The sequence below is a fragment of the Parus major genome, chromosome Z, assembly GCF_001522545.3.
Source record: "Parus major isolate Abel chromosome Z, Parus_major1.1, whole genome shotgun sequence".
Lineage (NCBI taxonomy): Eukaryota > Metazoa > Chordata > Aves > Passeriformes > Paridae > Parus > Parus major.
The window spans coordinates 9,367,691-9,388,506 of record NC_031799.1 but is presented as its reverse complement, the minus strand read 5'-3'; the positions used below and the strand labels follow the sequence as shown (position 1 = coordinate 9,388,506).

The following is a 20,816-nucleotide window of genomic DNA, read 5'->3' as shown; positions in this document are numbered from 1 at the left end:
TCTCAAGCACAAGTGCTGTGCTGTTTTCTCTTATGATCTGTGGTTCAACTCCACACCTAGTTTCTCATCTCCTCTAAAAGCTGTAGGTTCAGCAACTACTCCATATTAGTGAACAGTTAATTTCGTTGCAGCTGCAGCAGAGACTTATTTGATGCTCTGGGAAACTCTTGCTACCTTCACTAGTGAGAAAGGCAATACAGTTTTGGGGCCTAAATGAGTGTGAAAGGGCATATACAAACCTGCTACGTACAAATTCCAGCTTGTTTGTACTCTCAGTTGGTTACACCCTTGGCTTGGAACCCAAATATTTCAAGAATTTGTGTTGAGGTATATCCTTTTCTAAAAGAAGCATGAAGTTAGATTCCTCTTTTGCATCAGTGGGTGCAGTTTCTGTAAGGTCACAGAGGCTTTGTTTGAAGCAGAAATGTTAATTCCTCCAAGGCATGTCCAGAGGTTTTGGGAGGGGAGGTGATGCTTTGCTCTGGTAGGAAACCTGGGGGCTGCTCCTTGTGCAACTCAGATGACTTGTTGCGTGTTTTGATTGGAATATGCTTGCTATGAAGGAAACCCAGCTGATTTCCAGGTCCCTATAAAGCAGCTGGGATGCCTTGTAGTGCCATGCTTTGCTGTACTGGGGCCATGGTGCTATGCCTGCTTACCCTAGAGGCTGATTTTTTGTTTTCCCAGTAGCCTGCAAAGCATATGCAGAAGCAGAAGATTAGTTTCACTTAGGAGGCTCATATCAGATGTAGGTGCTCTATCGGCCTCTGCACAAATTAATCCTGCCCAATTTTAATTTTTTTTTTTAGGAAATACTTCTTTATTTTAATACTCTGCTGGAGTCATTCTCTGCTCTGCATTCCTTACTCCACCTTTGCATGTTGCTGCGCTGCAGATATGGAGGTCAGGGTGTGTGAACTGGTGGCATTTACCAGCTGTCATGTTGTGCTGAGGTGGGATCAGCCCAGGTGGCCGATAGGGCTGTTAATTAATTATTCCTGGTATTTTCTTCTGATACTGAGGAAAGAGAGCATTTGCCAATGCCTAGGGTTATCCTAATGTGTCCATACACCAGGTAATCAGTTGGCTGAGCCAGTGCATGGAGATCACAGGGCACAGCGAGTTGGGATGCTGAGGTGGGATGAGGGCACTGCAGGACGAGTGGTCGGTGATCCTCACGCATCCCTTTCCTTGCAGTTACCTGGCCGAGCAGTGCTGGAATGGCGGCTTTGTCTACCTGATCATGTTGCGCCGCATCAAGCGCAAAGCCCCTCTGCCTCCCTCCAACGGCAACAACAGCAACAGCTGCGACCCCAAAGCCAAGCCCAGCCCCGAGCCCGGAGACAGAGCCGCTCAAAATGGGAAAAGGACCAGGAAGTTCGGGGTCATCACCAGGACACCGGGCAGCAAGGACAGCAAGGAGAAGCTGGGCTCGGAGCACGGGAACGGGCACTGCACGCCGATGGAGGTGGAGGTTGCTCAGCCAGAGACCTCTGAAGCAGAGAGCAACGGGGAAGAGCAGCACCAGGGCACCGGGGCACTGTACCGGGGCCGGCTGTCAGATGCTGGCATGCCAGACATTGGGGACCAGGCTGCCCAGGTATGTTTGCTTTGATTCTTCTAGAGAAGAAAGGTGTGCAGGTGTGTAAGCCAATTAGATTGATTTCTCAAGCAATTTCAATGCTCTGACCTTGGGCTGAGCCTGTAGGTGACGAGCTGTCAGGGCAACTAGCTGTGGGATGGCATCTAAAACAGGGGGCAAGAGGATTGGAGAGTTAAATGATAATTGTTTGAAACCTCTGTCATACTCCAGCTCTGATGGAGGGTAGGTCCTTCTATCTCTTGACCTGTCAGGGTCAGCCTCAGGATTTTTTTTTGATACAACTGATGACCCTACAACACTGGAGCAGGAGGTGTCAGTGGAAGATGATAATTTTGTCCTTTGGAGCTTCATGTTTAGCTCTGCCTGGACTTGATGTCACCTTACAGTTCTTGTTAACATTGGGATTGAAGCTTCCCTTTTTGATGAACCAGACCATATTGCATGTATTTGTGTTGCAAAACTTGTTTGGCCAGAGTCTGGGAACCACATGGAAGTAATTGTGGATTTTGCTTAGAGTTGATGAGATGGACAATTTGTTAATGTTTGGGACAACAGTGGGATTGGGGCTTTCATTGCTTCTCTCTTGGTCCTAATGGAGATCTTGGGGTTTGTTGCCTGTCTAGAATTGCAGTATTGCTGGATGGAGGAAAATAACCCAAGCCTTGATCAGGTTTCAGTATGCATCTATCACCAGAAGCACTGTCTGCCAATCTTTCCAGAGGCACTGATAGTATAAACAGATGAAGGCTGCTTTGTTGGGCTTGGGGCTGGCTTCAGCAGCTGGTTTTGGTTTTAAGACTTCAAAGCTGGTAACAAAGCACTGTGAGTGGACATCTCATCACTAAATTCTGTTGAGAAAAGCAGGGGATTAAATGTGCCCTCTGAATTAGTGCTCCTCAGCACTATGCCAGGGCAGTGGTGATCGTGGTTGTAAAGTTACAGTAATTTAATTTAAAGTACTTCATAGGAGCTAAAAGCAATTTAAAAAAAACCTCTGATTTTTAAAGGAGCATAATTGTAAAAACTTGCTCTTCACATCAGTGAGACATTGGATTTTATGGTGCAACACAAAGGGTATGGTGTTTGTGTGTGTGTTCTTGCAACCCTCATAACTGTAGTTATTCTGAAAGAAAACATTAAAAGCTTAAAAATAAATAAGTGAATCATTTGGCATTTTGAAAGTTCTGGTCCATATAAAGGCTTCTTGAATCTGTTCTGAAGATGTCTAATTAAACACATGTTATAAATGAAGTCAATGAGACTTTTTTTTTTTTTGAAGTGGAAAGCCAAAATATATATATATATGTAAAAAAAAAAGAAACTCTTGATCCAGAGCCATCTTGTGCTAGTGCTACCTTGATGTTTCAAATTATTTTGGTCTGAGGAGTAAATTGTTAAATTCAGAACATATATGTATCAATGTGAGCAATAAATACATTTTTAATGCAAAGCACATACAGGATGGCTTTGTAAAATGTAAAAACATAGCTGAGGCACTGGAAAAATTCAAGAGCTGTAATCTGTTCAGTTGTGGTGTAGTGTCATTTAGTAAAATTGCTTCTCTATTTTTTTAAAAATTTTTATTTCCTCCCCTTCTCCCCTCCCCCCCATATTTTGCTTAGAAATATGACCTCTGTCTGTGTCAGTACTAATTACATTTTCCTGACATTTGAATGAGGAGAAATGTGAATAGCTGGAGCCTGAATAGTATGCCTCGCTCATCCTTTGCTTTTTAAAGACCAGGGGGCATTATAGAGGCCCATCACTTACAGCATCTGTGGGGTTGCTGCTATCAGAGTAAGGAGTGGCTTAATTCAGTTTCTTAATAAGTACTGAATGGGGACATTGAATAAAATTTTCAAAATAACTTGTTTCCTGTTAAAGAAAAAAGGGAAGGAATAAATACACTTGGGAGCCTCAGATCTCACTTCCAGCTCCATTTTCAAAGCGTGACCTGGCACTCAGGCATGTGAGATCCAGTCATGTCAGGAGCCTTTTGAAAACGGCATCCAGGATGTCCTGTCAGAAGTTGCAGCCTCCTTCCAGGCTTCAAAGCGTGAGCCAAACCTCCTGTAGCTGCAGAATGAGTTATCTCCTCCTGAGCAGGGACAGGGTGCGTTGGCAGGGCACCCTTGCCATGGGGAAAGCAGCTCCATCCCTGCTGCTTGCCCCATGCTCGCCATCTCTTCCACATGTTGACCAGTTGAATATCCAGGGCTGTCAGTCCCGTGTCCTTGGTGAGCACTATTTTTGCTTTCGGGGGAAGAACCAGCCTGTGGCAGACTAGAGGTTGGCTGCAGGTAGCAGAAAGGGCTTTGAGAAGCTGCTCAGAGACCAGCATGGATGTGGGAGGACCTCACTGGTCCTCTCCACTTCTCTTTTCCCATCCCAGGAGGCAGATTGGAGCTTTACTGAAATTGAAATGTGGAGTCTAGGAAAATTCCTTTTTTTTCCCTCTCTGTAGGAAGTTAGTTTGAAGTTGCTGTAACCAAAATAGGGCAGAAGAGGGTGGGTTGATCTGCATGTGTTCAGCCACTGCTGTTTTGATCCCACTGGCCAGCTCATGGCCATTGCCTAAGGGATGCTGTGCTGGGAGAGCTTTTGAGGTATCTACATGCCATTTAGTGCCTTTTGCTTTCAGGGTGCTTCTCCCACAAGCATGGGGTTGTTCTGCCATTTTCTTTCCCATTTTCTCTGTGCATGCTGCTCATAACAGCAATGCTGGATCGTGAAACGACAGGCGAGATGAATACTGTTTGTCGAGTGAACCTGCCAGGAGATTCCTGTGTTACTGGTTTGTGTGCGTGTGCCAGTCCCCTTCTTCAGGCTTGCTTTCATCTCTCAGATCTTGATCTGTCTCTCCTTGCACTTGGCATTGCTATCGCTGTGTATAAACAAATCTGCTAGGCTGTCTGCTGGTATGTAACCCTCAGTAAATATTGTACCTGTCAATTAGCAGGCAGCATTTAATGTTTACAGGTGGTTAAGTTATGCTGCAATATTTTTAGGATGAACCTAAATGACTTTCAGAAATGTGGGGATTCAAAGTGGCAAAATTGTGTATCTGCCTGACAGGAAGATCTCTAAGATCTGGAAAGCAGACCTGACCTTTCCTGGCTGGCAGCAGTGGGAATCAAGGGCAGTGATTTAAAATTAGGCAGTCTCTGAGCTGGAGTAATGACCCATCACATCCTGTGAAGATTGGGGAGCTTAAACACAGATATCAAAGTTTACTTCTTTTATTCAGTGGCCTGAGACAGGGTGTAGTTTTGCAGGGTAATTACACAGGCACAAATGCAAGAGGAATATGGGAATGGGCTGCTGGAGTCCACTAAAAATGATAAAAGGAAACTGAGCTTTCCTCACAATATACCAGTCCTGTGGTTTCACTGTGGTAGGACAGAATCTCTCAGTTTTGTATTCGGTTTTCTCTGTCCTGTTGTTTTTTTGGAAGATCTGTGGACTGCTTCTATAGTTGTTCAGCCCCTAAGGAGTGCCTGGAGATGGCCAAATACAGCTGACATGAGCAGGGATCAGCAGTAGGACTGAGGTTTGCAAAGACCAGATGAGGAGTATGAGTGGCTGGAGTGCGGTTGTCAAAGGGGACTCAAACTGATCTAGGTTTGGCTGGCATGATGAGAAGTTTGGCTTTCAGGTTTGGCTTTCATTGATGAAGCCAGAGGAAGCTTGGACAAAGATGAGTTGTACCAGAACAGACCAGCCACCAGGACTTCCTCCAGCCCCAGTAGGATGCTCTGAAAGCCCTTAAAAACCCAGCTGTAAAAAAAGCAAAAACAAGACATCCCCAAAATGCCCTTGAATTCTCTTACTTCCTTATAAGCATCCAAAATATTAAGGTCTTGAAATCCAGATCCAAATTTATCAGTGAGTGGTGGAAACTGTGTAAAGGACATTGGGCAGTGAAAATGCTTTAATAGTTAAGGGAAGCAGGTGACAGGACCTAAAGCTGTGCATTTCAGTATTTCTCCAGTGGCAAAGATACATGCATGACATGGAAGGAGTTCAGGGTGTCCTGGGTGATGGTGGTACTGTGGGATTGTGGTGGGATGCCTTTCCAAGATGGAAACAGATCAGCATCTGGTGGTTCTGCAAACTGTGTGTGATGCTTTTCTGAAGTCAGTGTACCATCTATTAACAAAAGGAGAGAAAGAGGAAGGCAAGGAAATGTTAATGCCTTGCCTGCTAGAGTTTTTTGGGCAGGTCTGGGCTATAGCTGTGCTTCAGGATCTTGGCTTTATGCTGTTAACCCCATTGCTCTGGTCTCAACCCCCAGAGCAGGATGTCTGCCTAGCCAGCTTTGTTCTTACAGCCCAGCTGAGCCCAGCTTGCACGGACCACAACCCTCTCCAGACATGTGAGTCTGTGCACAAGTGCACACAGACATGTCTGTACATAGAGAACCAGCCAGGACTTGCTTTTATACAGCATGGTACATTTTATCAGCAGCTCTTCACATTCTTGGGGCCCATTACTGCTTTCTTACTGACACGGCTCATCTCGGGTGGGGATGAATGCTTTTGAATTGCATTTTACTTTGCATTTAGGGAAGGCTGACAGCCTTTTCTACAGCAGTACTTGCCAATTAGTGTTGGTAAATGCCAGCATTACCTTGACTTTTGGTTAGTTGAAAATGTTCCTTATCTTGCCAAGCAGAAGAGGAAGGCTAATAGCACATTACAGGAATCAAAACATGAGGCTTGAGATAATGTAATGGCTTTAAGCATTTTACTATTTCGTTAAACTTGATGGGAAAGAAAAAAAATTCTCACCCTTTTGCTGTACCAAAATGTGAAACTTGCTGTGAGCAAGGTAGTCCAGTGAAGCTACTGAAGCTAAGCTGCTTTACATCAAATTTTTTTGGCAACCTAAGCAGTAATTACTGTTTCATCAAGGCTTTTATGGGATTCTTACGATGCATGGTTTAGACATAAATAACACTGTTTTTAGGTGCTAATGTAGATACTTTTAGTCATGTAAAGGCCTTCCTCTGAATCTGATTCAGTTGTTAATGTCTTTTTATCTGTTGTGTTTTCTTCCAACTTTCATTAACATGGATCCTGGGGCTATCTACTGTCTTGAAGTTTTAATGTGCACTGTGATAAGCATGTCTTCCCTCTTTGTTGCCTGTTTTGGGTTGTAAACTCTCTTAGGGACAAGGACTGTCTTTTAATTGTAGCTGTACAGCACTGACAAAACTTGGCCTTGTTTTTGCTTGGGGTTTTAGGAAGTGCTTTGATGTAACTAGCAGTGAAATTACAGTTAATATTTTTTGCTGCCAGTTATGTTCCACCTTGCCATAAAACAACAGTCGTCACAGTTTTCTGGGGTTAAGTCACTTGCTGCCAATTTTTTTCAACTGACTTAAGATTTGCCTGCCTTTGCTGTGATTTAAGTGATAGCTGCAGCTGCGGTGCTGTAGACTTTAATTTTGGGTAGCAACATGTCCTTATATCTTGTTTTTGTACTGAATTTTCTAAGGGTGCTTGGATGTAGAGATAGGCAGGTAATGGATAAGTTACCATGTGTTGGTTTTAATGTGTCACCTTGAAACGAAGTGTCACTCTTGGAAATGAGCTGTCCCCAAAGGCAGCACAGGAATGAATATTTAAGGTTCTGTTGCAGGAGGTCTCAGCCATACCCAGCTATCATAAACTAGAGGTGAAAGCACCCATATGAAAACATTTCCCACCCACACAGAAAGTGGGTGTTTGAGACTTTTTTCCTTAATATTTTGTGTGCCATATTAAAGATATAGCAAACCCACAACTGAAATGCAAATGACTAGCTTTAGCTGAAATTCAAGTTCACACCATTTTGTGTTTTAATCATTAAGTGCAAATAGTTGAAACCTAGTGGACATGCCTAAAAATAGAGTGTGTTTTCTGCTTAGATGCTGTAATGTTTCAGGCATTTGTTGGAATTAAAAAGCTACATATGCTTAATTTTTGAGGCAGGGTGCTGAAAGTACTGAGCAAACCCAAAAGATTCTTGCTGGGGACAGATGTGATACCAGTCCCTGTGAGACACTCCTCTTTAGCTGACATCAGTATGTGGTTACCTACTCTAGGCTGGGCTTTAATCTGCTGCAGGCTGCAAGGGTCTTTTCTGAGAAATTTCAGACTAACCAACTAGCCATTCCCAAAAGCCCACCCAGGGCATGAGACTGAGTGAGGTACTCAGTGCAGTGCAAAGACTTGTAGCCCTTAAAAGCCTGAGCTCCTCAAGGGCAATTGCCTGGCAGAAACCCCCCAGGCTCAGAGACAGAGGAGAAGATCCTTTGTCTGATCTCACTATAATGATTCAGCTGATGGCAAGAGTGGAACAGTTCAGAGAGGTGCAATCCAGATGGTGATGGTTCAGGATGACAAATGATTCCAGCAGATTTTTGTAAGGGGTGATGGTATAGTTCAGGTGCTTGCAATGGCTGATGAAATGTTTAAAGCCCTTGCTGAGGAAATGATGTCAACAAGCCGTCTATCTCAGGAGATGGATCCCTGGGTAACAGTCTTGCTTAAAGTCGTGGAATTTTCATCCGCTCTGCTGTGCTGTCTGTTTTGTGTATTTTAATTATGTGTTTGTGTTTGGGGGAGGGTATGTTTTTGCTTTTTACTGTTCCCCAGGCTTCATCCCCAAGGATACTTCTCTTTTCATGGGGAAAGTACTCAAATTTTAGTGAAAAGATGCCAAGTGTCTGGCGGCTGTTTGTCCAAACAAGGGGACTTGTGAGATCAGGAACCGGCAGTTGAACGCAATCACAGTTGTGTCTGTGCTCCTGACTCCTACTTTGAGGACACAGAGAATTTATATCATCAATGCTGTGTGATTCCTGTTGGGTTTGGGGATTTATCCCCCTCTTCTAAGTAGTGTAGGAGACACACTGTGTGGCTTACATCTTCCAGAGGTAGAAGCCAAAGGCTTCAGTGGTTCAGCATTAAGAAATTTTCATAGGCAGAAAAGATGGACGAGTAACTCCCGTTCTTGGAATAACTTACTGGTAAAGAAATTTAAGATTGTTTTCCTCCCCTGCTTTTGATTTATCTTGGAGTTGTTTAGCTTGCTTGTGTAACAATGAAAACAAAACCCAGGGTAGTAGAAGAAAGCAGGAGTCCTGCTTTCAGAGCAGCCTTAAAAATAACCTGGCTCAGATTGGATTAAAAATACACTCATTACCCACTAATGAAATAATTGCTTTGTTATGAATCTGCAAAAATCAGATTTTGGCATGATTTTCTGGTACTGAGTCATTCACATTAATATCTGTGAAGAGTGATTGCTTTTGACTGTATCTTAAGACTAATGTGTTCAAGCTGCTCACCTGGTATGTGATGGTGCAAGTTAATTCCCCAGCTACCAATCTGTCTGTCCCACCTGCCTGCTGGGGAATGGGGAATAGTGGGAGGAGACAGGATGTAATCCAAGGTGGAGCAGGGAGCTGAGTAGTGCTTTTAACTTATCACACATCAGTGAAGGATGCTGGGCAGGGGTATATGCTGGTGTGGCCATGCCAATGTTCTCCCTGTTCATGTAGAGGAGGTTGTTGCACTGCAGGTCTGAATGTCACGTGTTTCAGTTCGGGGCATTTTGTGCTGGTTTTCAGCTCTGTGTGATCAGCATGCTGGTTGCCAGCTGCTGTGAACTTTATTGAAGTAAATTTTTATAATGCATGGAACTTAGAACTTTCTCTTAAGTGTCACATTTCCAGAGCAGCTTCATGGCTGGTGAGGAAGATCTCCTGCTTGCTTCTGCTGCACCTAATGGGAAACCCTGTGAAGTTTGTGAGTGTCAACTGGTCCCTGCAGACAGACAGTAAAAACCCATGTTGTATTGTGGAGGGAGGGAGGGAGACGTCCTGTGGGCTACATTTGAGTCCATGTCAGTCAGTCAGTGCGTGCATACAGACTTTGCATGGTTATTGATATTCTTATCAGGGCTTATCTCTGTTTTTGTTTTAAAATTGTTACAAATTTACATCATCTTTGTCTGAATTGCTGCTGTGACAGAAAGTGCTTTTTCGTAGACAACTATTTTACATTTTCCATTTTACTGTCTGGTGTTGTAACTACTTACAGTGTTTCTGTTTCCATTTGTTTACACCTTGCTCCTGCCAAGCTTGTCTTTTATTAAAGATTTCAAAGCAATTTTTTTTCTTCTGTATATACAGATTTGCAGCTTCTTGAACGTGGCACAGTCAAAATAAGTCAAACCCCTTTAAAATCCCCTGCAATTAGCAAGTGAACGGGAAGTGGGGGAAAGAATGGCTCCAATGTCTTTTGCTCTATTTATTTATTTATTTTCCTCAGCACTCGGAGGAGAAACGTTCCTTTTTGTTTTATTAATGATGTGCTTATGAAATGGAGCGTTTGATGGTGTACACTCGAGCAGGCGGACGGCGAGCTTCCCCACGTCGCGCTGGCAGTGCGCTCCCTTTCTGATCTGCAGCACTCTTAGTTTATTCCAGATGTAGGCTTGCTCTCAGCAGAGGCTGCCTGATGTACAATGGCTTCACGGTGGAGAAAAAATGGCCTGTGGGGACCCACTGGAAGCTGACAGTTGTATTCTCTATTCTCACTTGTGGTCTGTTACATAAGATGACCCTTCCCCTGCGGGCCTCCCACTCTGCAATTAATCCAAGTAGAATATTCACACTGTCTTTTAAAACATTTTAATTATTTGTAACCTAGGCACTTTGAAGTTGATCAGATTCAAGTGGAAAAATCTGGTCCAAAGGGCTGCCTGCTTGAAAGAGCCAAGTTGGGAGGAAAGTTGAGTCACCAAGAGTGATGTAACTGTGGAGAACAGAAATTAGCCATTAGTCCAGCTGCAGCCTGACTTGACCATTTGTGTTTCTGTTTGCTGTGTGAGGGAAGTCAGAAAATGCAAGGGAAGGGAATTCAAGAGATGACCCAATCCCTTCTCCTCCTCCAAGACTGACTTTGACAAATGTTGGCTCACTATGTTCATGAAATCCTTTGTTGGGAGGAATGCATGTAGGCAGGGCTGCTGCTGCCTGGGATTACAAGCAAAGTCTGTGGGGTGGATCTGGGCAGAGTTAAGGTTTGGTCAAGTCCCTAACAGTGAATTTTTGCTTCTTATTGCTTTGAAACTCTTAAAGCATGCATGTCTTTCTGAGTGTCCATCTTGGCCTAATCTCAGGTGAATTGCATGGTATTTTTTGGATTGTCATATACAAATATTCATCTTATGTTACATCATGAGCTGGTTCTAAAGTGCTGCACGTGGTGCTTGTGTCTGGCCTTTGGCTAAGAGATATGGTTTAGTCTCCTAAGGAGTAACCAAGGCTGGATATCACCTGGTCCCTGGCTGCAGTAGGAGCTGGGAGTGCCTCGCTCTCTGTCCTTGATGAGGATTTCTGGAGCTCGAGACTGAGCTGGCATCAGCACATCTGTGCTTTGTTCTTGAAGTGATTTTGCACTGAGAGCAGTGAGTGCACATGTACAGATTTCTTGTGTCACTGGTGAACAAAGCTGGGAGGAGGTTATTCTGTGTTATTTATAAGTGAAGCTGTGTGAATAATTCTCAGAGGATGGGAAAATTCAGATGTTAACAGAAATGTGCAACTAACAGCAGCTGAGCAGCAACTGGAATCGTGCAGCTGATCAACAGAAGAACGGTCAGCATTTAAACTCATCTTCTGGGCAGGGATTAAGCAGGCTCTAAGGGCAGTGACATCATATCTGCAGAATGCCAAATCTAACTACACTTGGAGTTTCCTTTGGGTATTGCAAGTCTCTGGAGTGGAGCGGATGCACCAGAGTCCTAGCTTTCATTAAAGAGTAAGTGAGTTTGTAGTCTTTATTCATGAAGGAAAGCTTGAAAATTGGATGCTTCAAAAATTTTCAAAAATAAACACATTCATTACTACTTTTTTTTTTCTTTTTCTTATTTTTTAAAGCATTTAAGCTTTGTGTAGTTGAACCCAGGAGTCCCCAATAACTCAACAAAACCAGCTTTAAGTAAAATTTAAATGCATTTACAAATCCTTGGAATTGGCACAGGGCTTTGCTACTAAGGCTTTCCTGTGATGGACTCACATAAGATGCACGTTCAAAGCAGTACCATTTTTAGCCAGCTGTGAAGTATCCTGTCCTGTGCTGCTCTGTACAAAAGACACAGCAGCTTCATGGGGAGGGAAGGGGGGTTTTGCTGGACATCTCCTTTCTCCAGAGGCCTCATGGAGAGGCTGGCAGTCTGCTCTTTAATACATAGTTTTCAAAATCTGGGAGAGACATCCCTCAGAGGTAGTGTGTGTTGGTGGGGGGTGCTTGCTTTCAGCACGTGGTTAAGTGAAGAGCTATGAATGTTTTATGAAGAAATGGGAAAGAACAGTGAGGGGTTCTGATTTCCATCTGATGACCTGAGTTGTTTATTCCCAGTGAAATGCCTGCAACTGACCAAGGGCTGAAGGGACAACCTTTTCTTCCACAGGAGTTGGTGACTGTGGCATTTGAAAATGAGTGAAAGAAACGTATGTTTGGGCATGTGCCAGATGGTTTTGTTGTCTCTGTTGTGGATGTGTTTTTCTGCCCATGTTTCGACTGAGTAGTGCTTTACTTCACAAGTGCTTTTGATTGCTTTGCAAGGGCTTTCAATTTTAGTGAGCATTCAAAGGGAATGAGATCGGTGCTTGCATTCAAGAGCAGCAGAATCTTGCCATTTGCTCTTATTAAGTGCTCTGTAAATGAATATTTGAGAGTTGGTCAGTTAAGAATAAATTTGGAAATTTTTCCATAAGATGTGTGATAGTGAAGATTGTGTAATAAAATGTGCTAAGGAGTGCAACCCAGGCACATCGTGGGCCTTGGTGTTACTTATGTTCCAAAAAGCTTTTGCGAGTCATTGATGGCAATTTTATGACTACATTGTTAAACTTTATTGGAAAGTCTGCTTCCAAACTTGGTTTAACAACGGGATATTCAAAGTGGCGTCTTATGAGGAGAATGGATAGTCATCCTTTCAGCCTGGGCTTGGTTGGGGGAGGCAGAAAGATTGTATTTCTCTGTTGTACTGTCTTCATTATGTGTGCAAGGTACTTCATAGCAATAAAACTTCTCTGGAGCATTTTCATGCTGTAGTTCAGTTCTGTTTTTTAACTAGATAAATATAGTTGACTCTTGCCCCTGCATTTAACACAGTGTCTCATGTGTCACTCTAATTTATTTTAAAGCATCCTCTGTCCTGACATGTCCTGTTATTCAGCAGGAGACTGGGCTTTTATGAAGGCACTGAAGATCCCAGTTAAACCTGCTGGGATATTGCCTATCTGCAAGGCTTTCAAGTTAACAAATTATCCACAGGTGTATGTTTTCAGGCTCAAACTTTTAGGTCACCTCTTATGAAACCTGGTTTGGATTTTCTGTTTCTCCTACCTGTGGTCTAAGGGCTGGGATTCATTAATATTATAGTTGTACTTATTACTAATATTCATGTTAACATTAGTAACATTAGTATTGATGCTTATTAATTATTCTTGTTATTTTTCACCTAATTCTTAAAATATCATTGTAGATACTGACCTCTTCGTTCCTCTGTCTGAGAAAGCTGGATTTTAAAAGTTACGGGGATCAAGTGGGGAAAAAACCCCACATTTTCTTCACTTAAAACACTGATAAACAACAGTGGCCTAAAATCTGCAGGTTGCTGCCACAACCCTTGGGTTTACTGATAAATTTAGCAGTTCTCCTTCTCAGAAAGAAGCAGCAATTTGTGCATGCTCTTCACAGTTTGCTATGAAATTTTAATCATCTTTGCTACTTGGGCGTTTGGGTACTGTGAGAATGTTACTTGTGTGCATAACACACCCAGTCAGAAATAGCTGACTTGGTGCCTGGTGACTACAACACATGGCTTAAAAATTGCCTCTGAATTGTGCATTTTGCTGTCTTGCAAGCTTGAAAACTTCCAAGGGTTTTTCATATTTCTGTAGTCCTGGTATTTGCTCTCTGTGACAGCGTCCTGACAACTGCCTTACTTGTCTTGCTTGCTTGTTTTTCTCTTCCCTTTTTTGCTCTGCTGATACTGTCACACTTGTGTTTCCTTGTGCCCAGTCCTGCCAGTAGGACTCGTGGGAGCTAGTTTCTGTTTTGCATTTCATTTTGCTCTGGAGTTTGTTAACTGCTTTTTGGTTAAATCTTGATAGCAATTAAAAATAAACAAAACCAATAAAGGTGTCTTGAACATTGCTTATTACTGTACTTATACAGAAAATTATTCTCCACAGTGGGTAAATTTATTATTTACAATCTGTGCAACAGCTGCCCAGTAAGAAATACTTGATTGGCAGCTGATAATTTGAAGTTGGTTGTTTTTTTCCTATGTCTCAAATCCTGCAAGCTCCTCTGGAGGGGGAAGCACTGCTGTGTGATGAGAATCTGGTCCCTGCTGCAACAGCAGCTGCACCACCTGATGTTCAAGGTCCCCCTTGAACCACGTCTTGCTCCTCTGCAGCCCTGCACGGCTCATCCTGGAGTTTTGGCGAAGGGATTTGAGGCCACTTTGCTCTGGAAAGCATCAGGGCATTGAGAGCAGCGCCTCTGGGTGGCTCAGAAAAGCTGCAAACACCCCTGCAAGGAAACTACTTCGTGCTGACCCTGCTCTGTGCTGCCTTCTTTCTTCCTCCTTCGCTTGGACCACAGCTAACATAGCAAAGCTCAGCAGAAACACCAGTATAGCTTGGGCTATACAGGTGTGTGGTGATGGGCAGCAAGGTGCTAAATAGCTCCTTCCCATACCCTCCCGGCCCTCTCTTGGTGTTCCAAATCCAAATTGAAGGACTTTCTGCACGTTTTCTCTCAGCGAGAAGGTTGCCGCATATGGAAGATGCACATCCTGAAGGGGACGGACGGGCTGGGAATCCAGATAACAGGAGGCAGAGGGTCGAAGCGGTCCCCTCACAGCATCATCGTCACCCATGTGGAGGAAGGCGGCTCTGCTCACAGGTGAGGCGACAGTGGTGCCTTCATGGTGGCGGGTGTGATGGAATATCCGTGGCCATCGCTGTTATCTGGGTTCATAAGAAGAGTTTAGGAGTTTTTCCCTCCCGTGGTGTGAGGGTGAGAATATGGCATTGTCAGACTAAAGATTAATTTTTCTGTTTGATCACTGGAGCTTCTTCTAGAAGGTTTTGTCCAAACTGTAGACAGATCAAACACTGGTGGTGGAGGGAAAACCAAGGAGCCTGATGGCTTGTAGTGTTTTTCCCCCAGGTCCCTTTTTAAAAGATCTGCCTTTCCCATGGGATCAGCTGCACAACCCCTGGGTGCTCACTGACAGCCCTGAAGTGAAGATGGGGCTTTTTTTGCTGTTTACTGACCTAATCCAGTGGGTCACAGAGAAGACTTGTGGGCTCTCAGCCCTGCAGAGGGTGAAATGCCCTGGTTATAACAATGCTTTCCTGTGGACACCTTTCCGAGCCCCTTTTTCTAGAAAGTAATACTGCACTGATCAGTGCAAGCGTAGCTAAGTGAGATCATGTATTTTCCATGCCGCCACATCCCACCATGTTCCACTGGAGCCCAGCACTGTGATGGAACCACCCTGCAGCTCCCTGTTCCCACTCTGTTTCTGCAGGGATGGCAGGCTGATGGCCGGCGACGAGCTCCTCATGATCAACGGGCAGTCGCTGGTGGGGCTCTCCCACCAGGATGCCGTGGCCCTCCTCCGCTCGGCCGCTGGCCTGGTGCAGCTGGTGGTCTCTAGCAAGGTACAGCCATCTCCTGGGTGGTCTCACAAATGTACATCCACAAATGTTTGTGCAAGTGCTGTGTGAAAAGGGCATATTTTCCACAGGGAATCACGTGTGCATGTTTGCTGCTCTAAATTTAATGCGCAGTAAGGGGAAATATATCAATAGCTGCCATAAATCTATGGCAAATCAGCACAGTATAGACCAAATTAATGATTTGCTTGTACTGTCACTGTCACTCAGTGTGCAGATGAGTATTTATTCATGCAGACATTACCTAAGTTTTGGCAAAAGCCATTTTCTTAAAATTATATGCTAAGTAAAGCAGGCTGTTCTGAGCCTCTTCTGCTTCCTGCCTTCACAGCCTGTGTACCTCTCATCTTTGTTCTGTGTGCCTGAGATTTCTTGATGATGATCTCTTGGCTTGAGTTCCTTATTTTGTCCTTGTTAATAGCATGGAGTGGAGCTCTTACAGATAAAGGAATGTGAAAGTTCAGGGAAATGAGAGTGGAACTCATTTATCAGTTGGACTCTTCGTTCTGCCTTTATCACAGAAGAGGCAGAGGGGATATTACATAATATTTTTCTTCTTTGTTTAAGAAAATCCTGCTCACCTCTATTTTCTCTTCTCCCTGGATCATATCCTGCTGCCCCCAGATCTGAGTTGCTGCAGGTGTTTAGTGGGTAGTCAGTCGACTCCCAAAAGCAGCCAGGGGTCTCAAATTAGGACCTGCCTGCAGGGTGGAGGTCACCAGGGCCTTTGAGGTGGTGACAGGATCATCTCAGCCCAAACAGTGCCCTCATATACCCTGCATTTCCAGGGTGTCAGCAAACTGCTATGTCAGTATTTTAAAATTTTTTCTTGGCTTTACCCTCAGATTTTCCCAGCCATGGTTTCCATGGCTTTAATGTCTGGATGCTCTTGAGGCTTCCCTGGATGCTGCATGCACATGTTTTTCAAGGAGAGGCTGTATTCCACCATATTCAAAGTGAAGCATCTGTGATTTCTCTAACATTTCTGTTAGACATTGAAGACCTTCAGGGTCAGAATCTGGCATTAACCCCACAAGTGTTTATTCTGGAAACACCACGTTTTCACCTGAAGTAGGTACATTTTGTGTTTCCTTTAGTCAGTTGGACTCTGCCAAAGCACAAGGTAGTAGACATTTATTTCTCCTTAAAATTAAGTGCTTGTTCCTATGGTGACCTCATCAAAATAATCATCATGCATTGGCTTTGGGCATAAAACTTCACTTTCCTGATCAGGCTGTGAATCTGTTTGTCCTGTGCCCTGTGCACTCAGTTTTCATATCCCTTGGAAAGGCAAGCAGGAGGGAGTACAGCCTGTGCCATATTTCTGGCAGCCCCTTAAAAGGTGTAGATAGGTGAAGTGTTCCTCAGCAGCTCCCTCTGGGCATTATTTGTTAGTACAGGAATGCAGTTTTGCCTTTTGGCCTGGTGCATGGTCAGTAAAAATGAAGTTGTTCTGAAGGTGGTGAATCTGTCTAGCCACTACTTTTGGCTGAGGCACATGTTTGCCTTCCAGAAAATGTAGCAAGGACTGGAAGCTTGAGCTTGAGCATCAGGACTGAGTTGGTAGAGGATTGGTGGGTCAGTTTTCATTGTATTGTCCCAAGCAGGGTTGTCAGTGTATTCTTTTGTGTGTAGGTAGATAAACATGTGAAGGGAACAGGAGCACAGGGTGTGATTTGGGATGCAGTGGAATGAATAATGAGGTCTGTAAACTCTCAGTTCACTCTCAGTGACATTTACTGAAAACCCAAAGTGGGGAGGAGCAGGCTGCTGAAGAAGCATTTATTTAAAATTCTTCTTTATGAAATCTAAGTGGTTTAAACATGTATTGGCCTATGTGTACTATATACACTTTAAGACCAAGCTTGCTTTTTATTGTAATGGTCACCAGACCATTACAGGTTTGAGCACATGGAAGTGTGTAACATGGGGAGGATTACCAGGGAGCTCACACTGGGCAGGTGTGAGATGGAGCAGTTTTACTGTGACACTGGTGTTTTTCTGCACATGATGTAATATATTGTGTTGTCTCTCGGGTAGGAATCTTCTGAAGGAGATCTTCTGAGGTATCCATCTACCAGTTTGCCAGACTTGCTTAGCACTTGCTCAGTCCAAGACTCTGTCTCTTGCACTGACAATAAGGAAAATGAAGAGCCGGAAGAAGAAGAAGATGTGAAAGGAGTGAATGTGTCTCCTGAAAAACTGGTTTCTGTAAGTGTGGTTTTGGTGTGACATTTTTACTCTCTTTCTCAAAGCCCATTTGCAGCTATCACATTCTTCTAGAGCCTGGCATGGAGCAGTTCCTCAGGACCAGGCAATCCCATCCCACCCAGCCCTTCTCTGCACTGGATGTGGGGGAGAATCTGGAAAGGGGATGGCATTTACCACAGTCCCTGCCATTTCTGAGCTGCAGCAAGGCAGCAGCACAGGGAGCAGGAGCTCTCGAGGTCTCCAGCCTATGTTGCAATCGTGGTTTTGTTTTGCTCTTCGATTGTTTTCCACCCACTTCCACTGCTTTTGTTGGATCTGATGCAAAGTCTCTTGCCGTGCTTACGCAGTTACATGCTCTTCTTTCCCCTCCTTTTGTAACAAAACTTCTTTAACAGTTTATGATCCAAGTGTTGAAGTTTGTATTTGCTCTATTGAAGCCAACAGACACTTTGGAGGAGGGATAGGAATTTTTGGCTGTGAACCATAGTTGAAGTTCTGCTGAATAAATGCTGCCGGTTGATAATCTTACTTGCATTCCCTTCAGGGCTGCATTAAGAAGAGATTAAGTGGGTTATTGTTATTTATTTGTAATGCAGCAGCTCTGTGAAACTTCATAGGTCTTCTGGGCCTCTCTTGTATGGTACAGACAAAAAATAAAGTGATGTTTCTAATCTGAAATGCTCATGGACTGGTTTTCCAGCAAGGAAAGGCAGGTGGATTCATTGGAAGCTTTTATTTCTTTCTTATGTTCTGTTCTTGTCTTCCCTTCCCACTCTTTTCTGTTACAGTTAAAATAAATCAGTTCAACCTTTGGATGGCTCAGATATGATACTGGTTTGGTGATTGTTTTGATTTTATGTTCTTACTCTTACACCTGAGCAAAAAGGCTGCTCCCCAGGATGAGTCTCATGATGCTAGTGTTCACTTCCTAAATGCCTGTCATCTCTGACTTACTTGGGTCAGTGTTTATTGACAGTCCTCACTCTCACACATCTCAGTACTCTGGCAAATTTTGTTTTTTCTTCACTATCTTCTTTTTTATGTGCCAGAGTGCCTTTTTCAGGGGACAAAGGAAAAAAAAAATAAATGCAGGATGCTTAGCATGCTGCTGTTGCTGTAGTGTTTGTGTGTGAACTTGAGTGGGCATCTAAGCATTCTTTTTACTATCAAAATAATTTGAATTCTTCTGCATATCATGCTTCCTGTTCTGGTAATTTCTAATAAGGCTATGGCTCTGCAGCACTTAAATATAAAAATCAATTTTGACAAAATTTAATTATGTGTGGCTTTGGGATTAAACTCCCTGGCATTCCAGGGACTCTTCTATTAGACACTAAGAGTTATTTGTCACTTGGTTTGCCCATGTCTATTCCAACAAGGCTCTGCCTGGTTGCCAGTGATGGCTTTTTTATCAAGTGTTTCCTTTCCAGATTAATAGAGTGCTCAGGGAAGCTCAAGATGGTTGGGGTGCACGTGACCACGAGGACACAGCTGAATGAGCCTCCCAGAACCCTTCAGCTTGGACTTGAGCTGATGTCCATGCCCGTGCCACTGCAGCTGGCAGTGATGGTGGCCACTAACTCAGAGCTGGCTGGATTTGCCTGCTTGTCAGGCACTCTCGCCCCTGATGGCAATAGCTCTTTGCTTTCAGAATACACCACTGGAAGGCTGAGGGGAAGTCACAGAAATCTGCTACAATAAACACTTTAGAAGAGTAGCAGCAGGATTTTTTTTAAGTGTCTTTTCTTCTTATATTAATTTCTTTTGTTGAAAGGATGTAATTTAAAGAAATATAATAAGTTATTGGTGACTTTCAGGACCTCTTCTGTTTTTGCTTGATCTGCAGATGAAATCATAGCTTTTCTGATCCAAAGCACAGAATTTGTTCGTGTTCCCCTTGCAATTGCTGTGTCAGCCTTGGAGTGCAGACAGGATGCTCTGCAGCCCGGGGTGGCCAGTCTGTATTGTGTAAACCTCTCAGCTTTACCTTCATGCTCATCCATCCCCCTCAGGTCCGGGCAGCCTGAGCTGAGCTGGGCTGTGCAAACACTGCATACCACCACCAGGCAGGACAGAGGAAGGTAAATGTATGGGAAAGATAAAATTCATACGGCTTTTTTCCACCTGGCAAGACTGAGGGGGATTTTTCACACCAAAGCTTGGAAGCTGATTTCAAGGCCAGTATGAAATCAAAGCATCACAAGGTTATATTTTTAAATGTATATAAATGTATAGTCCAATAGATTATTGCAAAATTGCTTTGGAAATCACTGTTCTTTGCTGCTCTCACGCTTTTGATGATATTCATGTGTCTTCTCTTTCTCTCACATATATTCCATTATATCTGTACTGTAGATAAGGGATGACAGTGTGACTGAGGATTAAAGCAGGAACTAAGCTGGACTATTTTTAATCAGCACAAATGTAATTATATTAGACTTTCAGGATGGGTGGTACTCAAGGCCTGGACCAGGTATGAGTCTGGTAATGAGACTGTGATCTCAGTCTAAGAGTCAGACATCTTAGATTTGAAGCTGACTCTCAACTCAGCCTTGTCCAGGAGTTACCTTTCTCACCTCTGACAAGAGGTTAATGGATTTTCTTGTTTACTCTGCGGGGCTTTGGAGGGACTTAAAGGAACACTGTCAGGTGCTGGATGGTTATGTCATAATGAGTAATTCAGAGTGTTTTATTGTCAGCTGAGGCTTCATTGTCCCTTTTCTGACCCAGAACAATGTCTGTCTAATTCTTAAACAAGTCTAGAAGATACTAAAAACTTGCAGGAGCTTCTAGTTTGTCAAAGGTATTCTGTCATTAACTTCTCTCTGTGAATATAATTCACTGTTGAGTATTCACAGTCATAATTATTAGACTTGGTGGACTTGCTGCTTTAGCACCTGATTGCCTAAAGGCTGAACCAGGCAGAAAAAACAATCACTTGGAATGAAAGTAGGTATGCAAATTCTCATGCTTGTAGCTACTTAGAACTCAGCCTGATAAGGCTCTTGAGGAAACTGATGTAAGTTGTCACTGTTTTGAAATGGGACACCCCTCCAAGGTCCCTTCTGACCTGGCTTATTTTACAAAAAATCTGAAAAAAGTAGTAAAAATGAAAATTATCTTTTCTAGATGCTGGTGGTTAAAAAATTTCCCTGTGAGCATTTGTTTTTTTCAACTCTTTTAAGTTCCACTCTTCAGCATTTTAGGCAGGGAAATAGTCAGCTTCTGAGTGACTGAGCTAGTCAG

The 20,816-nt window shown here is 43.5% G+C and overlaps 1 protein-coding gene across 3 annotated transcripts in view; it reads left to right on the top strand.

Annotated features, from left to right (window-relative positions):
• PDZD2 (PDZ domain containing 2) overlaps positions 1 to 20,816 on the top strand; it is a 175,962-nt gene that overhangs the window by 106,789 nt on the left and 48,357 nt on the right. For 2 of the 3 annotated variants that reach the window (XM_033520415.1, XM_015653547.2), the window contains exons 3-6: positions 1,198 to 1,600; positions 14,438 to 14,580; positions 15,212 to 15,344; positions 17,400 to 17,570. In XM_033520415.1, coding sequence (XP_033376306.1) covers positions 1,198 to 1,600; positions 14,438 to 14,580; positions 15,212 to 15,344; positions 17,400 to 17,570 — 850 coding nt within the window. The remainder of the gene's footprint in view (positions 1 to 1,197; positions 1,601 to 14,437; positions 14,581 to 15,211; positions 15,345 to 17,399; positions 17,571 to 20,816) is intronic. The other variant, XM_015653548.2, reaches the window with a different exon arrangement.